Source organism: Mycosarcoma maydis, chromosome 5 (genome assembly GCF_000328475.2).
Source record: "Mycosarcoma maydis chromosome 5, whole genome shotgun sequence".
Taxonomy (NCBI): domain Eukaryota; kingdom Fungi; phylum Basidiomycota; class Ustilaginomycetes; order Ustilaginales; genus Mycosarcoma; species Mycosarcoma maydis.
In genome coordinates this window covers 301,590-321,045 of record NC_026482.1, presented here as the reverse complement: position 1 = coordinate 321,045, position 19,456 = coordinate 301,590, and the positions used below count along the sequence as shown (strand labels likewise).

General features: G+C 53.8%; 8 protein-coding genes across 8 annotated transcripts; 2 read left to right on the top strand and 6 right to left on the bottom strand.

The window, feature by feature from the left end:
• Positions 1–119: 119 nt before the first annotated feature.
• On the bottom strand, positions 120–1,080 carry UMAG_02128 (uncharacterized protein; the record flags this gene model as incomplete). Its single annotated transcript, XM_011390185.1, has 2 exons — positions 120–669; positions 788–1,080. 2 exons carry the CDS (start codon positions 1,078–1,080, stop codon positions 120–122), a joined length of 843 nt encoding a protein of 280 aa, XP_011388487.1.
• A 645-nt stretch (positions 1,081–1,725) lies between these two features.
• On the top strand, positions 1,726–2,904 carry UMAG_02127 (uncharacterized protein; the record flags this gene model as incomplete). Its single annotated transcript, XM_011390184.1, has 1 exon — positions 1,726–2,904. One exon carries the CDS (start codon positions 1,726–1,728, stop codon positions 2,902–2,904), a length of 1,179 nt encoding a protein of 392 aa, XP_011388486.1.
• Positions 2,905–3,096: 192 nt separating this feature from the next.
• UMAG_02126 (uncharacterized protein) lies at positions 3,097–4,551 on the bottom strand (the record flags this gene model as incomplete). The annotated part of the gene is made up of 1 exon (XM_011390183.1): positions 3,097–4,551. One exon carries the CDS (start codon positions 4,549–4,551, stop codon positions 3,097–3,099), a length of 1,455 nt encoding a protein of 484 aa, XP_011388485.1.
• Positions 4,552–5,144: 593 nt separating this feature from the next.
• Positions 5,145–6,755, bottom strand: UMAG_02125 (uncharacterized protein; the record flags this gene model as incomplete). The annotated part of the gene is made up of 1 exon (XM_011390182.1): positions 5,145–6,755. The coding sequence occupies one exon, from the start codon at positions 6,753–6,755 to the stop codon at positions 5,145–5,147; it is 1,611 nt and encodes a 536-aa protein (XP_011388484.1).
• A 438-nt stretch (positions 6,756–7,193) lies between these two features.
• Positions 7,194–8,048, bottom strand: UMAG_02124 (uncharacterized protein; the record flags this gene model as incomplete). The annotated part of the gene is made up of 1 exon (XM_011390181.1): positions 7,194–8,048. One exon carries the CDS (start codon positions 8,046–8,048, stop codon positions 7,194–7,196), a length of 855 nt encoding a protein of 284 aa, XP_011388483.1.
• An 859-nt stretch (positions 8,049–8,907) lies between these two features.
• On the bottom strand, positions 8,908–13,440 carry UMAG_02123 (ATP-dependent 3'-5' DNA helicase; the record flags this gene model as incomplete). The annotated part of the gene is made up of 1 exon (XM_011390180.1): positions 8,908–13,440. The coding sequence occupies one exon, from the start codon at positions 13,438–13,440 to the stop codon at positions 8,908–8,910; it is 4,533 nt and encodes a 1,510-aa protein (XP_011388482.1).
• A 456-nt stretch (positions 13,441–13,896) lies between these two features.
• Positions 13,897–14,521, top strand: UMAG_10057 (putative G10 protein; the record flags this gene model as incomplete). The annotated part of the gene is made up of 3 exons (XM_011390483.1): positions 13,897–14,159; positions 14,252–14,318; positions 14,405–14,521. The coding sequence occupies 3 exons, from the start codon at positions 13,897–13,899 to the stop codon at positions 14,519–14,521; spliced, it is 447 nt and encodes a 148-aa protein (XP_011388785.1).
• A 241-nt stretch (positions 14,522–14,762) lies between these two features.
• On the bottom strand, positions 14,763–18,264 carry UMAG_10056 (uncharacterized protein; the record flags this gene model as incomplete). Its single annotated transcript, XM_011390482.1, has 4 exons — positions 14,763–16,175; positions 16,581–16,625; positions 17,247–17,774; positions 18,196–18,264. The coding sequence occupies 4 exons, from the start codon at positions 18,262–18,264 to the stop codon at positions 14,763–14,765; spliced, it is 2,055 nt and encodes a 684-aa protein (XP_011388784.1).
• Between the last annotated feature and the right edge of the window lie 1,192 nt (positions 18,265–19,456).

Below are 19,456 nucleotides of genomic sequence, written 5' to 3'. Positions count from 1 at the left end.
TTTTGATCTCCTAATTCGACACACTTGAGCCCGTGCTTGGGCCAGATTGATGATGTGCAAAGTGTGTCTAGTTAAAAAGTTGCGGCGAGCAGCGACACAGGGCTCGGCCTTGTGTCAGCTTACTCATCGTCCCAAAAGTCATCCTCAATGTCCTTCCTGGCCCCAACCACCCCTTTACCCACGGTATCGCCTCCACCATTGCTCTCACTAAATCCAAAGATGGGCTTCCTGTTCTCTCTCGGATCAATGATGCCGCTCTGGCCGAGCCTCCACTCCAACGCGCCCGTCGAAAACTTGTCCGAGTTACCGAGTTCTTCGAAACCGACAATCTTGTCCTTACTGATCCCATCTTTGAAAGTGATCAGACAAGGTAGGACCGAGACGTTGAGCTTTTGCGTTAAAAAGGGACAGTTGAGAACGTTTGCTTTGAGGAACAGTGTCGTCGGGTGCAGGCGTGCGAGCACGGTGAGATGTCGATCCAGCAGAGAGCAACGCTGGAATTTGGGATGAAAAAAGTGGATCGCTACTTGTCTTTCGGTTGATGAGAAGCTGATCAGGTCCTTCTCGTTGGTGATCTCGGTCAGTAGACCTTTCATCGATGCAGTCGTAGTGTGTTGTATGGAAGAGAGGGGAGATTCCGAGTCAGAGGCGGACCTTTGTGCTGCAATTCTAGATAAAATCAAGCACAGGCGTAGCACAGAGTGCCAAGAAGTCGCAACAGGGGTCAGCACCAAAAACGTCCGGTCTCGTGGATGGTAGCGACGAGCAAGTCAAAATGCCCACTTACTCTTGTCGAAGCTCCTCCATTCTGCGCTCTCTGAACTCGGCCATGTCAAAGCTAGCAACGGTATCGCCGCCATGATGACCGAAATTTGATTCGTCCTCCATCATATCGAGCTCCTTATCGAGTTCAGCGAATAACTTTTCATCGTCATCTTCGTCGTTATCATCGTCGTCATCGTCCAAATCGCGTCCTGACTTGTCCACATGGTAGGTCGTAGAAGATTCGATAAGTGTAGACGTCGAGGCAGTGTAGTTGGACGCTGTCGGCTCGTATGTAGTTGCTGACGCTTCTGTCATCTTTTTGTCGAGATGCTTTTTGAATGACTCCGAGTCGATTGAGGTTGGATGAAGTGAGAGGACGAACAACACTGGAAAAGCTTTTGTGATTCTTCTCGTTTACTTTTTGCAAGGTCACGAGCAGGCGCGCGCGTGTATTGTAATTAACACCAACAACACTCACGACTCACTCACAACCACGAACTGACCCGTGACTCTCACATTTGTTCTCACAGGTTTCACGATCATCGGGTCTATAATCGGGTACCAATCTGGTGGCGCGGCACACGACTGGTTGACTCAGTCACGAGTTTGTGAGTCGTGAGTGTTGCTCCACACTGCTCTCGTAACGTGATTGAGCCAGCGACTCAACTCGGCTTGCCTCTTGTTGGCGCTCGACGCTCGAAACGCAGCGCTGCATTCAACGTCTCACCACAACCAAACATACTCGCGTCCGTCCGATCAGCCAGCTGTAACACTACGCTGGTGCAGGATTGATCCTGTATTGCAATCCAAGAACACAACGCCATGAAACCTTCAATACGGCCCTTGATAACCACGTGGGCGCCGTTTGACAATCTGTTACGAACTCGAGCTCAAGGCAGCATCATCAGGCCGCCTCGTACAGCTGCACTTACAAGCAGTGCAACGTCGTCGTTAACATCAATGGGTCCAATGTTGACTGCAAGACCGACATTGATAGCGCTGCAGTCGAGCATGTCGGCTGATGCTGGTGGTATGTGCTTGGCATCGTCATGGCATGTTTCTTCTGCCGAATGTCGGAACGTGACAAGGTCAGCTTCAACACTCGTAACAGCCATGGTCAAGACAACAGAGCCAGCTCGATTAGAGGCGTGTTCATCGTTTCTGCGCACATTCAGTACATCCTCGCTTGCCCCGATAATGTCAGCTTTGAGCGCACCGTCGAGCATGACGAGCCTGCTGCTTTCGAAAATGCCCCGGTTGCGGTCGCAGGATATTCCTGGTCGAATGACGAGTCGCGAACGTCGGCGAGCATCGGCTCTGTTGGATCGATCCAAACGCCCACCCTCGGCGTCTGGTAGCACGGCCAACGCGTCCGCGCACAGCCGCGGAGGAGGCGGTGGTGGAGGACCACCACAACTGTGGCGGCGTCAACCACGTTCGTCGACTGCAATGTCATCGCTCGGCTCGCTCATCGCGCTGTCGGACCAGAGGCTGTTCTCGCATCTGCCTGCCAACTTTGTGCTGTACACCATCATTGCGCTCAACGTGCTCGTCTTCGTAGGTTGGATGTACGCCTCGGAATCGCTGCGCAGATTCTCGGATCCACGAGCGTACATCTTTCTCAGTAAAAACTTCCTCTCTGGCCTCACCAACGTATCAGACGGTCGATGGTGGACCATGCTCACTTCGTGCGTTTCGCACGAGGAGCTGAATCATTTTTTGCTCAACATGGTTTCACTCGCATTTATGGCACCTCCCGTGCTCGCTCTTACCGGTCCAACGACTTTCGTCCTGCTCTATTTTGGCGCTGGCATGGTGAGCAGCATCGTCAGCATGATCGGTAAGGCGCTCGTACCACCAGCAACACAGCAAAAGCGCGGATCATTTAGCCACGGCGCAAGTGGATCAGTATATGCGATCATGTCGACGTTTGCGTGCGTACATCCAACGGCGACGTTCTTGATCTTTTTCGTGATCCCAGCACCGGCTTGGGCTTGCGTCAGCGGCATCTTCGCTTGGGACCTTTGGCACGCTGCTAAGACGCCGAAAGGCAGGACGGACAGTGCAGGTCACGTCGGTGGAATCTTGGCTGGCATCCTGTTTTGGAGATTCGGATTGAGAGGTGTTCGTCTACGATAGACCAAATGCGATGGATAGCTCCATCGCCATTGCATGCGCATCCAACGTTAGCGTCAACTTGGCATTTACTTGGCATGTTGGTGCGGCATACACGATCTCATAGAACCCAAAGTGTGATGGGCACAAAAGACAAGAGTCCATGAATTGATTAGTCGCCAACATCCGCGCATCCGCGCATCCGCGCTCGTCGGCTTAACCAAAGTACAAATCAACCAACATGGTCGCTACACCCAAGACGATTTCCAACATGATCAACAGGATAACGACAATCTCGAGATACTCTGAATGACTGCTGGTCACCTGATCCTTGAGCAGCTGCAACATGTCCTGCAATACCTCGACTCTGGTATTCAACAGATCGATCCTCTGCGGGATTTCCAAATAGCTCCTTGCGGCAGAATACAACGGTTCCAGATCGGGTTGTCTCCAGAAGATCTCGGGAGAGTCGACGATGCTTCCTACGAGGTGGATGTTCATCCTGAGGATAAACAGGTGGCCAATCTGCTTCATGATCTCGGCGGGTGGCATACCGATCTTTCCGCTCTCGGCGATGGATTGTGGAATGTCCTTGGTAGATTCAATCGTGTTGTCAATGATGCCTTCGAAGAAGCTGATCTTGGTAGATTGCGCGAGCGCATGCGAGAGCGAGAGTTTGGTCATGTACGATGAACCACGGCGCAGGGTTATAACGTCGTTGTAGATCCGCGAATAGTCGGCGAGGTACCAATGCAGATCTTCCGATTCGATGTCTTCCGACGCCAGACGTTCGACTTCGAACCGACGTAGTTCGCGCAAAAACCGTTTTTCTTCCTGCAAACTCATACCCCAGATGACAATGGTGCCGTAATCCATGATGAACAGTTCGGGCACAATGTCGTCGACCGAAAACCGACTGCGTTTGCGTTTCGCAGCTGCAACGTCCGTGGAGCAAGCTTGAGCGTGGCCGTCGTGCTGCTGATCCGAGGGGTTCGAGTTGGGATCAAGTTCGGGAATGCCGAGCAGATCACCTGTCTTTGCCGTTTCTCGTGTTGATCGATGCTTGGCATTGGTGTTGCCGTTGGCGTGGGATGGCAAGAGCCCCCTAGCCTCGTCGACGTGCTTATACGTATAGGTGGTGTAGACACACTCGTCGAAAGTCAACACGTTTGTCTGGTGACTCGATCTCCTCGCGTTGAGCCACTTTGTGAGCTCGCGCATACGATACGACGTGGCGGTCGAATACGCCGTCACTCTTGGCAGTTTTGCACGCGACCGTTTGGTCAATCGCCTAGCATCGCGTCGCATCGAGCCTTCAGGGATCTGATCGAGCTGCTTGTACACTTCGACGGCCTCTTCATCCTCTCCTTCTGCCGCATCGTCGGAAGAACTGTCGTCGTCGTCGTCGACCGAGTGATGTGGTGAGTTGGTGTTGGCCGCCGTGGGAGCCGGTGGTTCCGAGTAGACTGGATTCCGTCGGTATCCGCTCGAAACATTCTTTAGAATCGACTGTGATGCATCGCCGCTGGCATCAATGACGGGAGAAGAGGTATTCATTGGTGTCGTCCCACCGCTTGCTCCACCAGCCGTGCCCGTCGAGCTGTCCTCGGGCTCTTCAGGAAGGATCTTGAGTTTGGACGATTGTTTTGTAGATCGTGTGCTGCGGTACATGTTGACGACTGAACGCGGTGCTCGCGTAATGGTGAACGCAACACTGATTGGCTGGGTGATGGTAGGGACGAGCGGAGACAACACGAGACAAGTGGACGAGTATCCAGATTCGGTCAGTTGATCATGGTCAAAGCGAGAGCCCACTCTGCAGAATCACGATTTCATCCACCAAGTTGTTCACATATTATTCGTGATTCACAGAGTGTGCAGAATTTGAGCATGTCTTGAGCTGCCGTCGGAGCGCCGCTCTCCCTTATTCACAATCCGTGATTGTGATTTACGACCCGTGATTTACGATTCGTGAGATCGTGATTCGTGATTCGTGATTTTGTCCAGCATATCGTCACGCGTGCAAGGGTGGAGGGCAGCAGCATTACCGGTCTAACAGCACATTTCTCGCCCCATTGCCCGTGCGCCTGGCCCATACACATTCACGATTCATGATTCACGATTGTGCATCGTGCATGTTGCTCCACCTCACGCCCCGTGCTTACTCATCAGAGACACATTCTGTGACTGTCAGCCACGCCGAGCACACGTTCACGGTTGGTGCGGCTGATGTCTGATGAAAGAGGTATCTATTTGTCGCACGATCACTCGTGCTGGCTCCAATACAGCTGTCCAATCTCGGCAACTTGGTCGACCAAGGTCTTGAGATCCTCCATCTTGGTCCTTGGATGCACGACCAGCCGAATGTAATCACCAATCGCATTGGGAAGCGGAGCAAAGTCGACGGCAAACATTCTCCTCGTCTTGAGCTCCTGGTAGACGAACTGCGTCGCTGCTGATCTGCGTTTCACCTCGGCCGCATCGAGCTGCTGTGCGCCAGCGTTGGCGTTCTGACTGACGTCACTGCTGGCGTGATTGTGCGGTCGGAGCGGTCGGAAGCAGATTTGAAGAAACAGAGGATGCGCTAGTGGGCCCAGCTCGATCTGGTCCGACTTGGAACGAATGTAGTCGACCAGCTCTGTGGCGAGCTGCAGACCAGCATCGACGTGTTGACCAAATCCGCGTTTGCCGTAACGCACCCAGTACAGCCAAAACTTGAGCGCATCACCTCGACGTCCGCAGCCCATCGTCTTCATTGCAGCGTTTTCGCGACGGTCTTTCGAGTGGAAGAGGTAGCCGGCATCTAAGCTGTTAGCGGACAGCGTGTCGGCGTCTCGCACGAGGAGGAAAGAACATTGGAGTGGAACATTGAGCAGTTTGTGCGGGTTGATGGTGATCGAGTCAGCTAGGTGACTGCCTTTCATCAGACCAGAGTAGATGGAGCGGTGAGAGAAGACGATAGGTCCTCCCCAGGATGCGTCGATGTGCAACCAGCAGTTGTGCTTGCGTGCAAGTGCGGCGAGTTCAAGAAGAGGGTCAAAGGATCCCAGGACCGTAGTGCCTGAGGTGGCGTTGATCAGGAAGGGCGTACCAGTGCCTTGTTCTTTAGCCGCGCTTAGGGCTGCTTCGAGTGCCTTGGGATCCATCCTTCCAGTATCGTCGCATTCGACCTTGACAACCGAATGCAACCCTAGACCAGCCGAAATGGCTGCCTTGTCCAACGAGTAATGGCACTGTGACGATGTAAACAGCAACGGTCTTGGCGCTTTCTTGTCCTCGGCCAACTGTTGCATCACACCCAACAGCCCTTGCGTCCTGAATCTCGGGAAAATGTTGGCGAGCGCGGTTTGAACTGCCAGCGTATTGGCCGACGATCCACCTGGCATGGTCAATCCATCGGGCTTTTGCTGTGTGAATCCAAACGCCTCGCACAGCCCTTGTACACATCTTTCCTCGGCCAGGCTGAGCACGGGCGATGCCGACATGACGTGTGCATTGGCATTCACCGCGCTGAGCACCAAGTCAGCTGCAATTCCGACAGGCGTCGGTGCAGCATACAGCTTGTCCAAGAATCGACCGGTCCAAGGGTTGACCGAGTTGTCAAACACGAGCTTGATCGCGTCGACAAGAGCCGCATCATCTGTTGGCGCTTCGGGCAGCGAGAGTGAGACAGACTTGCGGAAGTTGGGGATGCTTCCCCATGGCGCAACGTATGTTTCGGGTCTCTCTCCGGATTCGATAAAGGTGTGAACTAGCTCAAGCACCTGTGGCAAAATTCGAGCTGCTTCGACGGACGCAGACTCGTTTTGGAACGGACTAAGGCAAGATGTGGCCGCTGTGTTGCTACTGTGATTCACCATGCCGCCAACGGCCATTTTGAAGAGCCAGCGTAGGACTTGTGGCGTCAGCTCTAAGTATCGGTGGTTACGAATGCTTGATGGTGAGAGAAGGAGAGCGAGAGAGAGAGAGAGAGAGAGAGAGAGAGAGGAAGAGAGTGCCCGAAATTGGCCGCCAAGAAGAACTCAGGTTTTCCGCAGCTGTTCTCCCCATCGTTCTGTTTTACGTTTTCTGTCGTACATCTGTGACTGTTCCCGTTACTTCTTACGCGAGAGGGTGAAAAAGAAACTCCGATGTAAATGCCGCACAATCGTGAATTAATAACGCTCGTACAAATCACGGATGCCATCTTGTTGCGCTCTTGCGCAATCACGAATCACGAATCACAGATCCAAGCAAGACAGAAACCTTCTACGCTTGATGAAACCCGGGCTGATCGTGCAACCCATCCGCACCGCGACCCATGGTCAGTAAAGTCAGACGCCTTTCGCTTGCTCCGGCTTGTGAGCGAGCACCCTGAGCCTAACATACATAACGCTCCAAACCTCTGTCTCGGCATCGTAAGCATCGGGTCTGAGCGCGTCTTGCACCTCACTGACGATCTCGTCTCTCTCTTGTTGGAGTGAGATTGCGTTTAGAAAAGGTCCAGCGAATGTCTTGAGCCAACCGTTGAGTCCAGAATGCTTGGGAAGTGGAGTGAGCCTTGGTACTAGTTGGCACGACTCGACTGTGAAGCCGGCGGCTTGAAGTAGCTTGGTGTATTCGGCCGGCGTGGGGAAGAACCATGGATCCAAGCGGTCGGGATCGACGTTGCGTCGTTTTAGCGCGAGATGGAGGTGCGAACGCACACCGAGGCAGTTCATGAAACCGCCCATCTCTGCAGCGAATCGGCCACCCGGTCGAAGGACAGCATAGACATTTGACAGCACTGTTGCTGGTGAGCGTTTCATCCAGTGTAGCGCAGCGTTGCTGAAGACCTTGTCGAATGATTCGGCATCGTACATGTTGGGCGTGTCATGGCTATCCTGCACAACGAATCGAGCCTTGGCAAGGTCCGGCAGCAACTTGGCCTGCTTTTCGTAGTCGAGCTTCGCTTGACGAATCATATCGTCACTGATATCTTGACCGGTCACGCAGCCGTTGGCGCCCAAGATGCGCGCTATTGCCATGGTCAGCTCGCCGCTGCCACATCCCAGATCCAGAATCTTGTCCGCGGGTTGTGCATCCAACAGCCTAAGAACGGGCGCGGTGTATTCAGATGAAAACACGAACGACGCATTCTTTCGATACGCCTCGGCGTTCTCGGATCGGTGGTAGGTATCTGACGACATGATGTTCCGTCACATTGTGGGTCAAGCAGAGATCGGTGCGACGAGGACCGTTTTATACGTCGTCGTCTACGAGGAAAGTGAAGCAAGCGCACCATTCGTGATTCGTGATTCTATGAGTCACTCACACTCATGACTCTGCCGACACGCGAGACGCGCGTGCAGCTCAGGGTCCAACAGCTGACTCGTGACTCGTGGCTTCGTGTTTGCAAAACACCGACAGCCGGCCGACAAAACTCTGCAGCATAACAGTCGTAAGTAAAAAAAAAGAAAAGAAAAAGGAACAAAAAAAAAAAAATCGAGCCACACGCACGACGCTGTATCGCCCATTCAAGATTGGCGATTTGTTCTTGACTCGGCTCGCTTTGTGTCATCCTCTTTTCCCACCACCACCACGTTTCAGCACAGCACGTATGGTCAACGCCATTTCCACTATCCTTTGCTTGTGATGCACCATTTGTGCGAATCGAGAGCATCTTCAATTTGACACACACACCACACTCGGTGCACCGACGTTGCGCCTCCCCCTTTCCATCCCTCCCGCTTAACACTCTGTTGACAGCCGAACCAATGTGGTTGCCATCAATTTTTAGTAGCGGGTAGAATCACGCCGTACCTCCTCGCTGGGTTGCTCTCTCACTGACCGGTCTGAGAGCGATCCGATGCTGGGAGGATTCCCGCACAGACACCACTTGCTCGCCTTGCTCACAGGAGCCAGAGGTCACATTCGTCGGGTAACATTCTTACGCTCGCTTGGCAGCATCGCTGATCAGAAAAGTCGGCAGATCATGGAATGAAATCTTTGAAATGCTATCAAAGCAAAGTTCGAGCTTGTGGATCGTAGCGTTGTATAGCAGCGTTGTCATTCTTGAAAGAGCATGCTTTTGCCAGGTAGAAAGCCGCCGCCTGGACACGTACCATTGGAACCAGTTGCACTTTGAAATACTTGGCCTCTCATTCCTGCCGCCTGCATTGCTCTCTGCGTTAGCGCCTGCAAGCTGGGCGGTAACACCTCTTCGACGTCTTCCACCTCAACCGCCGCCCCCAACTCTTTCGCCACGCGGACGGGCACAGCCTCGGCGATAGTGGCTTGCACGGATTCCCTCTCGGCCAGCTGACTAGGCGCAATACCTGGTTCGTTCTGATCTTGCAAATCTGGATCAAACGGTTCCCTCCCCACGATTCCTCGCAAAACACCGAGCGCACCCACCTTGGACGTGACCAAGTTGGCATGTGCACATGTCTGACTTGTCACACACGACGGACAGCCATCTGTACAAGGACAAGCCTCGATCACGCTGATTGCGATCCGGATGAGCGCATCGAGATGCTCAAATGCCTTGGCACACACGCCGCCGTTTTGACCTGGCATGTCGTAAAAAATCAGTCGCGCAGGACGCTTTCGAGAGCTCGGTTTGGCGGCATATTCCTTCTCAGCGATCTTGCACTCGGTGCGAACATCGCCTGCGACGGAAACGACAAACATGGGTGTCAGCGACAGCAACGCATGCTCTGCCGCGTGGATCGCAGCTGCCGCATTGATGCGCTTGTCCGTCATGGCGTCGACCAGCCATGTGGGCACATCAATCCATAGCCCGCGCGTGTGCCGGATAAACGGAGGACAATCCACCTCGACAGCATCCAAGATGTTGGCACGTCGATCCACTTTGAAGTAGCCCCACACGTAACTCGCAATCGTAACTTTGCCGTAGTAGGCCAGATCCACAGATTCACGAAGACGACGGATGCGGTACGTCTCCACCGCGTCCGTATCCGTGTGGTCGCGCGGACGCGTGTGGTAGTTGACATCCGCCTGCACCATGCGCGCGATGCGTGTCTCGTGGCTGATCTCGCGACAAATGTAGGACAAGCCTTGATGCATGAACACGGCACCCTCGTAAGCTTCAAAGATCGCACGTTCGATCTCGACTTCCTCCATCACCTCGGCCCCGCCCGCACGTCCAGGCGTATCGTCAATGTAACAGTAGCTGTCCTGACGTGCGCCCCGGATGGCCACATCGCGCGCCGGGTTCGGACGTAACTCTTGGCGGCAGTAGAAGAATCCACTTGCATCGGTTTCCAGTCGCGTCTTACATAAGGTGGCGAGATGAGGTCCAAAGTACTGCTCGTCATCCTCGAGCGTAATGGGCATCTCTTCGGCCGCACATTGTAGGTGCGATTCGAGGATAAAGTCGTTGGCCAGGTCCACCGATAGCGCGGCATCTGGCTGCAGGAAAATCTCGTCGGGGAAATGCATGTAATGCTGATCCATAGGCCATGGATCTCCGATCAGCACCGACAGCGAGTCCTTCTGTCGACGACCCGCTCTTCCCGCTTGCTGACGGAGACTCGAGATCGAATACGGAAAACCTAGCATGATGACGGCATCCAGACTACCAATATCGATTCCCAGCTCAAGCGCCGAGGTTGCCACGATGCCAAGAAGTTGACCTTTGAACATGTCTTGTTCAATCTTGCGCCTGTCTTGTGCAGAATATCCCGAACGGTACGACATGACCTTGTTGGCTACGTCCGGGCGATCTTCAAGCAAAAGATCGTTGCGAATTTGACGCATCACGATCTCGCACGTCCTTCGCACTTTGGTGAAAATAATCGTTCGAACACCGCGCTGGATGAGATGGCGAAAGACCTTGCTCACCTCAGCATACGAGCTAACGCGGCCTTGAGCAGGATCTGATTCATCAATGTACGGCGGATTCCAAACCAACCACTCCTTTCGGCCCGCTGGCGACCCATCTTGCGTGACGACGTGGACATGCTCGACGCCAAACAGCGTCTGCATGTGCTGTTTCGGATTGGCGACCGTGGCACTACAGCTTACAAACTGGACAGTGCGGTTGCCCAGCGCACTGCAGATGCGACGCAGTCGACGCATGATGAAACTGACGTGCGCTCCAAACAGACCGTTGTAGATGTGAAGCTCGTCGACAACGACGTAGCGCAGGTTGCGCAGGAAACGTCGCCAAAGATCCTCGCTTGGCAGTATCGACTGATGAAGCATGTCTGGATTGGTGAAGATGACACTAGCTCGCTCGCGAATGTCTTTGCGCAGCTCCTTGTCCGTGTCACCATCGTACGTAGCAACAATGGCTCCCTCGACACGTTCGCAGTTGGCAATCAGATCTTGGAGCGAACGTCGCTGATCTTGTGCCAATGCTTTTGTGGGAAAGATAAACATGGCAGTAGCCTCGCCGTCCTGCTCGATGGCACCCAGCACAGGTAGCTGGTAGATGAGCGATTTGCCCGAAGATGTCGACGTTGAAACGATAACATTCTTTTTCTCGTGGAGCGCATTGAGCGCCTCTGCTTGATGCGAGTAGAACTCCTCGATGCCGTGTGTGGCATAGAGAGCATTGACAACCGCTTGCGAGAGCAGGTAGTTGAGTTGTCCAATCTTGGCCGGACGTGGTTCAAACACCTTGTGACCACCGGGCACTATTTGATCCTTCCACCACGGAGCAATCTTGATCTCTTGGATCACAGAAGCGATGCTGGGACGATGCTCAGGATTCTTCATGAGGAACTCAAGACGGATGCGCTTCTTTTGCGGCGTGTCAGTCTCTGTTCTCGTAGCCGTCTCGGGATTGAGCGGCACATGGTCGTGAGCTGCATCGATGAGCAGCTGCACTGGATCTTGGTCCTTGGCCTTGCAAGCCGCGAGCAGCTCCAAGACCGCTTGCTCGAACTTGAAGTTGCGCTTGTTGATGAGCTTCATCATGGCCGCTGTTGAAGGCAGCGAGTAAAGCTTTGGATTGGATCTGGGTTTAGCGTTCGGATCCGTTGGCGTTCGATTCGGACCTCGACGCATGCCAGGACGGCCACGAGCTGTAGCCTTGGGGCCTTTCAAAGTGCCATCGTTGAATTCAAAGAGCAGCACGTATTCGTCTCTTGCGCGCTGCTTTCCCTTGGTATGAAGCTGTTGCACTTGGAGCTCGGTGGGAGGTAGCAGTGGGTGGCGGGTGCCACCTTGAACATCCGCATCGGCTATATCTTGGAATCCACCGCCGCTGGTGGCGAATCCAGCAGAATCGACGGGTAGGTTGTTTGTGGCAGCTGCAGCTACGACCACCGTCGAGTTGGGTTGATCGGCGACATAAGGATCGCCGGACATGATGGCCTCGGCAGCCTTCTCGTACAGCTCGTCTCTATATTGAGTGCTCGATTTTTGACGTCGCTTGATCGTGTTGCTGGCGGGATCTTCAGCATTGGCTCTGCTGTCCATGTGCACATGAAGCATGTCGTGCTCGATGTAGGCAAAGTGAATCAGTTCGCCGCACAGACTCTTGATCTGGGCAATATCGAAGATCTGCAGCGACCGCTTTGTGAGGCCTTCGACACTGCTTTTTATCGTGTCGTAGGTGGTAGCCATGTGTTTGCGTGCCGAGCAGAAGGAATACACTGTGTTTATAGCACGAAATGTTTGTTCGAGCTGCAAGAAATGGTCTGGCCATGGATCGTTTCGTTCGAGAATGGGCTTCTCAAGCATCGGCGCTGCGCAAGCGGATCTGGATGCTGCTTCTGGCAAGGCTACCGAGGGCTGCCTGCCGACCAGAGCGTCGCGGGTGGATGCTGCAGAAGAAGTTGCATCACTAGCTACAGCGACCGAACCAGGGTTGCGGGCTCTCGTTCTGCGCTTTTGCACGGGCGGGGGCGTCACAGGCAATGCAGGCATTTCGGTGGCTGCTCTGAAAGGCGAAGAGCGTGGAGGCACTCTCGCCACAGCCGAAACTGAGGCTGTGCTGCGATACTCATGTGCCGATATTGATGATGGTTTAGGCGGCGGTGAAACGATCTCAAAGTCATCATCATCGTGGTCATCGTCGTCTTCCGACACGATCTCGATGATGTCTGGCACTTGCTTGACGGCAGGAGCAGTAAGCGAGAGACAAGCAAGTGTGGGTGAGTCGAGCACCGGATCATGCTGGACTTGTTCGTGCTCGCTCTTGACTTGGCGCACATTGTCTTGCACAAGCTCTATAGTTGTAGCAGCCTGTCTACGTGAAGATGACTGGTTCAGGCTGCGTAGACGTGCGTGTTCGACTGCATTGACAACGTTGCGGCTGGCAGCCTTCCTCCTGGTCTCTGAGGGGAGTTCGGTCGGATCGATAGGCGCTGTGCCTGTGTTGGCCTTCGCTGCTGGTGCTCCCGGATCCGGAGTTTCGGACACGTTAGCCAGGGTGAGAGAGCCTTTCACATCCTCTAGCTTGTCATCGACTTGTTCCTCGACCGAAGGCTCGCGCAGATCCAGCTCATCGATGGGCGTTGTACTTGATTCAACGCTACGTCGACTGGACGCGGGTGCGTTGGCACCATTCTGTCGAGACTGAGTGCGCTTGTGCAGGATACGCTGACGCTTTCGGATCAATTTTGGCATGGTGCTATGTGGCCATGGCGGTCGCTGGCCGTGGTGCTTCACCAGACGGACAGGATTGAGAATTGTGGGGACCGGGCTGAGTCGAACAAAGGAGCACCGAATCTGTGAATCGTGAATCTGAATGCTGCGAATTGTGTTGGTGATAATTTATATATAAGTTATGCCTCCACTGAGATCCCACGATAATTTCTTTTGCAATTTCGTCTGACGAATATTCACGATTCGTGATTGGTGATTCACGATTGTCGCCGAATTCGTGATTGGTGATTAAGAGGGTTTTCGACATGTCGTTCACGGTCAGGTTGGTCGATAGCGTTGGCAACCAACCACTCACGACTCGAAGCATGCGCACATTGGCGAATCTGCGTACGTGCAACTGGAACTAGGCACTGGTGACCGAAACAGCGAATCACGCACAGAACGTCACATACGTCGCAGTCACATACGTCGCGCATAATGCCGCGCTTACGGACGTCGCGATCCACACCGCCACCGGAAGGCTTTGACGAGATCCAAGACATGCTCGACGAATACGACCGCAAGATGCGCCATGCCGAAACACAAGACACACAAGCCAAGCGGAAAGTCGAGACACTGTGGCCCATCATCCAAATCAACCACACGCGATCTCGCTACATCTACGACCTCTACTACAAACGCGAGGCAATCTCCAGAGAGTTGTACGACTGGTTGTTAAAGTACCAGTATGCCGATGCAAAGTGAGCATTGCCAACCAGTCGTGAACACAAACCATCCCGAATCCAAAGATACAGTGCTGACAATCATGTTTGCTTGCCATCCCACTCGACAGCTTGATAGCAAAATGGAAACGGACAGGCTACGAAAAGTTGTGTTGCGTCCGCTGCATCCAGTCAAGAGTATGTTGTTTCGCCTCTCATCTCCAACCTCCCTCCTTACTGACATTCATCTATTTCACCCCTCGCCATCTCTGTGCCCCATTCAGGACATGAACTACCAAGGATCAACGTGCATCTGTCGCGTACCAAGCGCACAACTCCGACCGGGGACCGTGGTCGAATGCGTACATTGCGGCTGTCGTGGGTGCAGTTCATCCGACTGAATCAAACGTCTACTTTCCATCGTGAATCGCTCATCCACAACATTCACGAATGACGAATTACTGAGCAACCCTCTGCTTGAAATCCAGCAAACAGATCAAAAAAAAGAGCTCGTGTAGTTGTTAAAAGCAGCCAACATGGCAAAGCGTACAAAATCGATGCTGAGCCGTGAACAAAAGGATGGAAACAAAGGAATCGAGGCATCAACCGAAGAGTCTGAAAAAAAAAACGGTGCGGTGCGGCTCAATCGACCCGCATGGGACTGCCAGGGACCACACCTGCTGCGTGGGCACCATCTACGATAGGGTTGCCCAGGTGGTCGAGGCGTGGAGTGCCTGCACCACCCGCCTTGTTCCTGCGACCAAGCAGCGTAGCATTGCCCATGTTGAGCTCGAACCCGCGCTTGCGATTCGAATTCTGGCCTCGGTCGCGAGGCCCTGCACGTCCGTCGTACAGCGCTGCCTCGGCGAGACGTCGATCCGCACCGCCGCGGCCTTGATACTGCTGCGTCTGCTGCTGTTGGTGATGTCGTTGCTGCGTCGATGGCTGCGTGCGTGTCGTAGCCGCCGCATTGTCTTGAATGCGCGCACCACGCTGGTTCTCCACAGCCTGACCCGCTGCGTCACCATACTTTCGTCGGGCCTCGTCCGCCTCGTCGCTCTCGTCCTCTTCGTTCAGCTCGCCAAGCGGGTTGTTGTTGCCAGCACGCTTGCGTGCGCCTTCTTCTTCCATACGGTGCACCGCATACGTCACGTCAAAGGCCTCCTTGAGTCGGTTGATACCAGGTGACATCATGGCGTTGCGAGCTGCATTGCCTGTCTTCATCGCAGCCAACAACGGCGAGTCGAGCGGCATTTCGGAAGCCTTGGCCAGCGCAATGTCGGCAGAATTGAGATCCGGGATGGGGTCCTTGACGTTGCACCATGGGTGTTGCAAGAACTCGTCAATCGTATATCGCTGTCGTGGATCGACACAGAGCAAGTGGGTGATCAAGTCCTTGGCAGATGCGCTGATGTCATCCCACCATGGACTCAAGAACGTGTAGTAACCCTTGGCCACTTTTTCGGTCAGCACCGAGATCGACTCGTCGTAAAAGGGCGGAAAGCCACACAGCAATGTGTATAGAACGCAGCCGAGCGCCCACATGTCGACCGATTTCGAGTATCGCTCGTCCTTGACAATCTCGGGAGCTGTGTATCCGACGGTACCGCACGGTGTCATGGTACTCTCCTCCCATACCACCTTGCTCAGACCAAAGTCGGCGATCTTGACGCGACCGATCCCACCACCGCCAATGCCGGGCATGAACTCGCCCTCGTCTTCTTTCTCCTCGTCGTAGGGGCGTTGAACTGGCTGCTTGGACGGGATTATCTTGATCGACTCAAACAGCAGATTCTCTGGCTTAATGTCTCGATGTACAACACCGCGCTCCTCATGCAAGTATCGGATAGCATGGGCCACTTGCAAGATGACGTGTCGTGCCAGAGCTTCACTGAAGTAGGTGAGCTTGACAATCTGGTGGAACAGCTCGCCACCCTCCATGAGCTCAAGCACCAAAAAGTAGAAGTCGCGCGATTCCGAAAATGAGAGTAGGTCGACGATACCTTCGTGCTTGAGATTTCGCATGATCTGTACTTCCTTGAGAATGTTGGCGCGCTGTTCGATTTCAAAAGGAGGACAGAAGCAATCAAAGGTCAGTTGGCCATTCTTTCACATTCAACCTGCGGCATCAGCATAGAGTGGAGAGGTGCAATGGGGGACGGAGCTGGAGGGTAGGGGGGGGGGGGGCACTCCGAGGGTTAGAAACGCCGCTCTCTGGCCATGAGTGCGGCCGCAAAGCGGTGAAAGTGCTGTACGCCTCGGACACCACAAGGAAAAGGTGTATCCTGACTGCGAGATGCGGACAAGATGCTGGGAGGATTAGGGGTGGTGTTTGTGGCGGAAGAAGGAAGCGGAGGGAGGGAGCAGTGGAAGATTGGGCGAGATGGAGTGGCAGGGTGATGCAAGGGAGACAAGGACGGGTAGGGAGACAGGAGAGAAGGCATGGACAATGAAACGGACCTCTGTGACGCGGTTCTTCTTTCTGAAGTTGGGATCAAGTCGATCCTGTTAAAAACAGAATGATGTGACGTTGGAGAGCGGAATGACAGCCGAGCGCATCATTCGAGGGAGGGGTAGTTTGTGTAGATGAGGAAAGACAAAATTGGTTAGTGTTTGCCGCCTCTTGATTGGCATCGACCTTGAGCTCGAATTGGATGTTGGGCCAACGAGAAGGATGAGAAGAGTGCTGGTGGTGCAATCAGGCCGCGAACATGACAAACACAACGCCTTTCTGAGGTATGGTCAAAACATAGCTGAGCACTCAAAGTGTCTAGGACGGCAAGGGATGCGTCGGTAATGTTCATCGTCGGCGTACCTCCCACGTTGAAAGACACCTAGCAGCATGACAGTATCATGATGGCAGATGCTGACGAGTCGAAAATATAGCGCCAACGGGTAATGTGAGACACACTACCGAGATGAAAGACCTTGGCCAGAGGTTTCCACATCAGCAGGTCGTCTGCAGCGAGGGATGACGATTGCGAAACAGAACAGTCCGCAAGAGAACGACGACGCGAAACCAAGAAACCGAAACACGAAACACGAAACACGAAACCAGATCTAGAAACCAAAGAGAAGCAAAACGAGAAGCGAGAGTCGAAACGCCAGGTCACGTTGGAGACTCACCTGGTTGCTGTTCAGTTCGTACTTGCGAACGACCTTGATGGCGACCTTTTGGCCGGTTTGACGATCTCTCGCCTTGTATACGTTGGAAAAGGCACCATCTCCCATTTTTTTAACAAGCTGGAATCGTTCGCTGAGGCCTTCGTAGTAGGGCATCTTTTCGGAAGCCTCGCGCTCTTCAGCTACGATGCGCTCGGCCTCGCGCTGGTATTGCTCGTTGGCGGCAACGCCCTTGGAGGAGCCTGCAGTAGGGACGGCGAGATGGTTGCCGTTAATGGGTTGTCTCATGTCACGAGCCTGCTGGTCTTGATTTGACAGAGTCTGGTGCTTTGATGTTGTTGTCGAGGTTGCTGTCGAGAATGCTTCAGTAGGGGCAGCGGCAGCGTGAGTTTGCGAAGTGGATGCTGGTCCTGGCAAGGCTTTGTCTTGAGGAACGAAACCGGTGGGAGCAGACGCTGCCATGGACTGGTTTCTGGAGGAGGAAGATTCGGCTGGATGAACTTGGATCGACGGGCCCGCGGAAGGGTCGATCTGATGATGGTGATAAAAGCCAATGACAATGAGAAGAGTAAGCAAAATGCATGCAAAGTATGGAAAATCAAGCAAGAGCGGAAAAGTTGGCAGCAAGCGACGTCATTGGATGTTGAGCGCAAAGGTTGTATCGACTGAAGAGCATCGGTGGAGTGTGTTTGCCCTGCTGAGGCATGGCTATGACAATACGCGGGAGAAGAGCGTTTGCGGGGCATGGTGGGAACCGAGACAGCGCCACAAGCGCGTCTGCAGCGCCGCAACGCTTTTGGTGGGAGAAGTGGCGACGTCGATGCTGCTAATTTCCGGGCTGGGATACGCATTTGACGGGAACAGGAGAAGAGGAGAGAGAGAGAGAGAGAGAGAGAGAGAGAGAGAGAGAGAGAGAGAGAGATAGCGAGTCTGTGTGTGTGGAACAACTTACGCCTTCTGGCACTTCCCGTGTCGCCTTCCCGTGTCTGATAAAGTTCTTGAATTGCTCTAAAACGGGCATGTTGCGGTGGCAATCGGAAGTGCTCGAAACAGTAATCCGAGGTGATCAGTCGATGGTTGGCGTCGGAAGCTGGGTGCAACCCAAGCTGGCGAAATGCAGGTAGAGAGGATCTGGGGATGCCGGACAGCGTTGCTGAAACACAGGTGGTCGGATCAACGTTGATTATGGAGCGCGAATACGAGAAGTCTAGTACTGAAAAGTTATCAGATAGAGGTGTAAGCCGACTAGAAGCGGAGACGTGCTTGTGCTAAGGAAGAAACGTTCGAGGATAGGTGTAGTTGATGTGTATCGCCAAGGCGGGAATGGCGAGCAGATGCTTGAGGAGGTGGTCGTCGACGTTGGACGAGAGATGAGTGTGGTGGTAAAGGAAGGTGTAAGGGGGTAGGACGGCCCAAAGAATGACAGGAAGCGAGCGCGGCGAACGAGGGTAGAGATGATAGAGGGTTACAAGGAGGCAAGTAGAAGCAATGTGTCGGGAGAAGCAGAGATATAGACGAGGGATTCTTGTACAAAGTCGTCGACGCTGGACGTGAGGGCAGAGCAGATGCAAACACTCAAGTTAGCTGATGAGGGTGTTGACTTTGTGTTCGCGTGGTCGGTGACGGCAACGAGCGAGAGGGAGTCAGCAAAGACGAGTTGAAGCAGAGTGAGGTCAAGAATGGGAGGCGTGGGAAAGCGATGAGATCAGGTAAGGTGCGAGGCGAACGCGCCGACGTCTTTGTCTACGTCAAGGATGCACGCGTGCGTGCACTGATGCAGAGCCGATCTAAAGTCGCACCAAGGAACGCTGGAGGGTGAAGAAGCGAGGATCCAAGACAGTGGATGAGGAAGGCAGTGACGATAATTGGGCGAGGTTGGACAAAATAGAGAACAACGTCAGCGAGCTCGGTGCAAGATGAGCAGGCGGCTGTGCTTGGAAACAAGAAAGAGAGAGAGAGAGGCAGAGAGAGAGATGACGAGAGGGTGCGTTGGGTGAAAGAGGGAGGAGAGAGCAGCATCAACAGCATCGTCATCGTCGTCATAGCCAGCGGCAGCGGCAGCAGCAACAGCAACAGCAGCGGGGCGTACAAGAAAGCTGATCCGCTCACTTGTGTGACATGAGCGGACAGCTCGTGGCTTAACTCAAGTTAGTTCGGTGACTGTGCTGCCGTCGCACCGGACCGCAGTGAGATTTTCTTGGAAAATTCTTGAT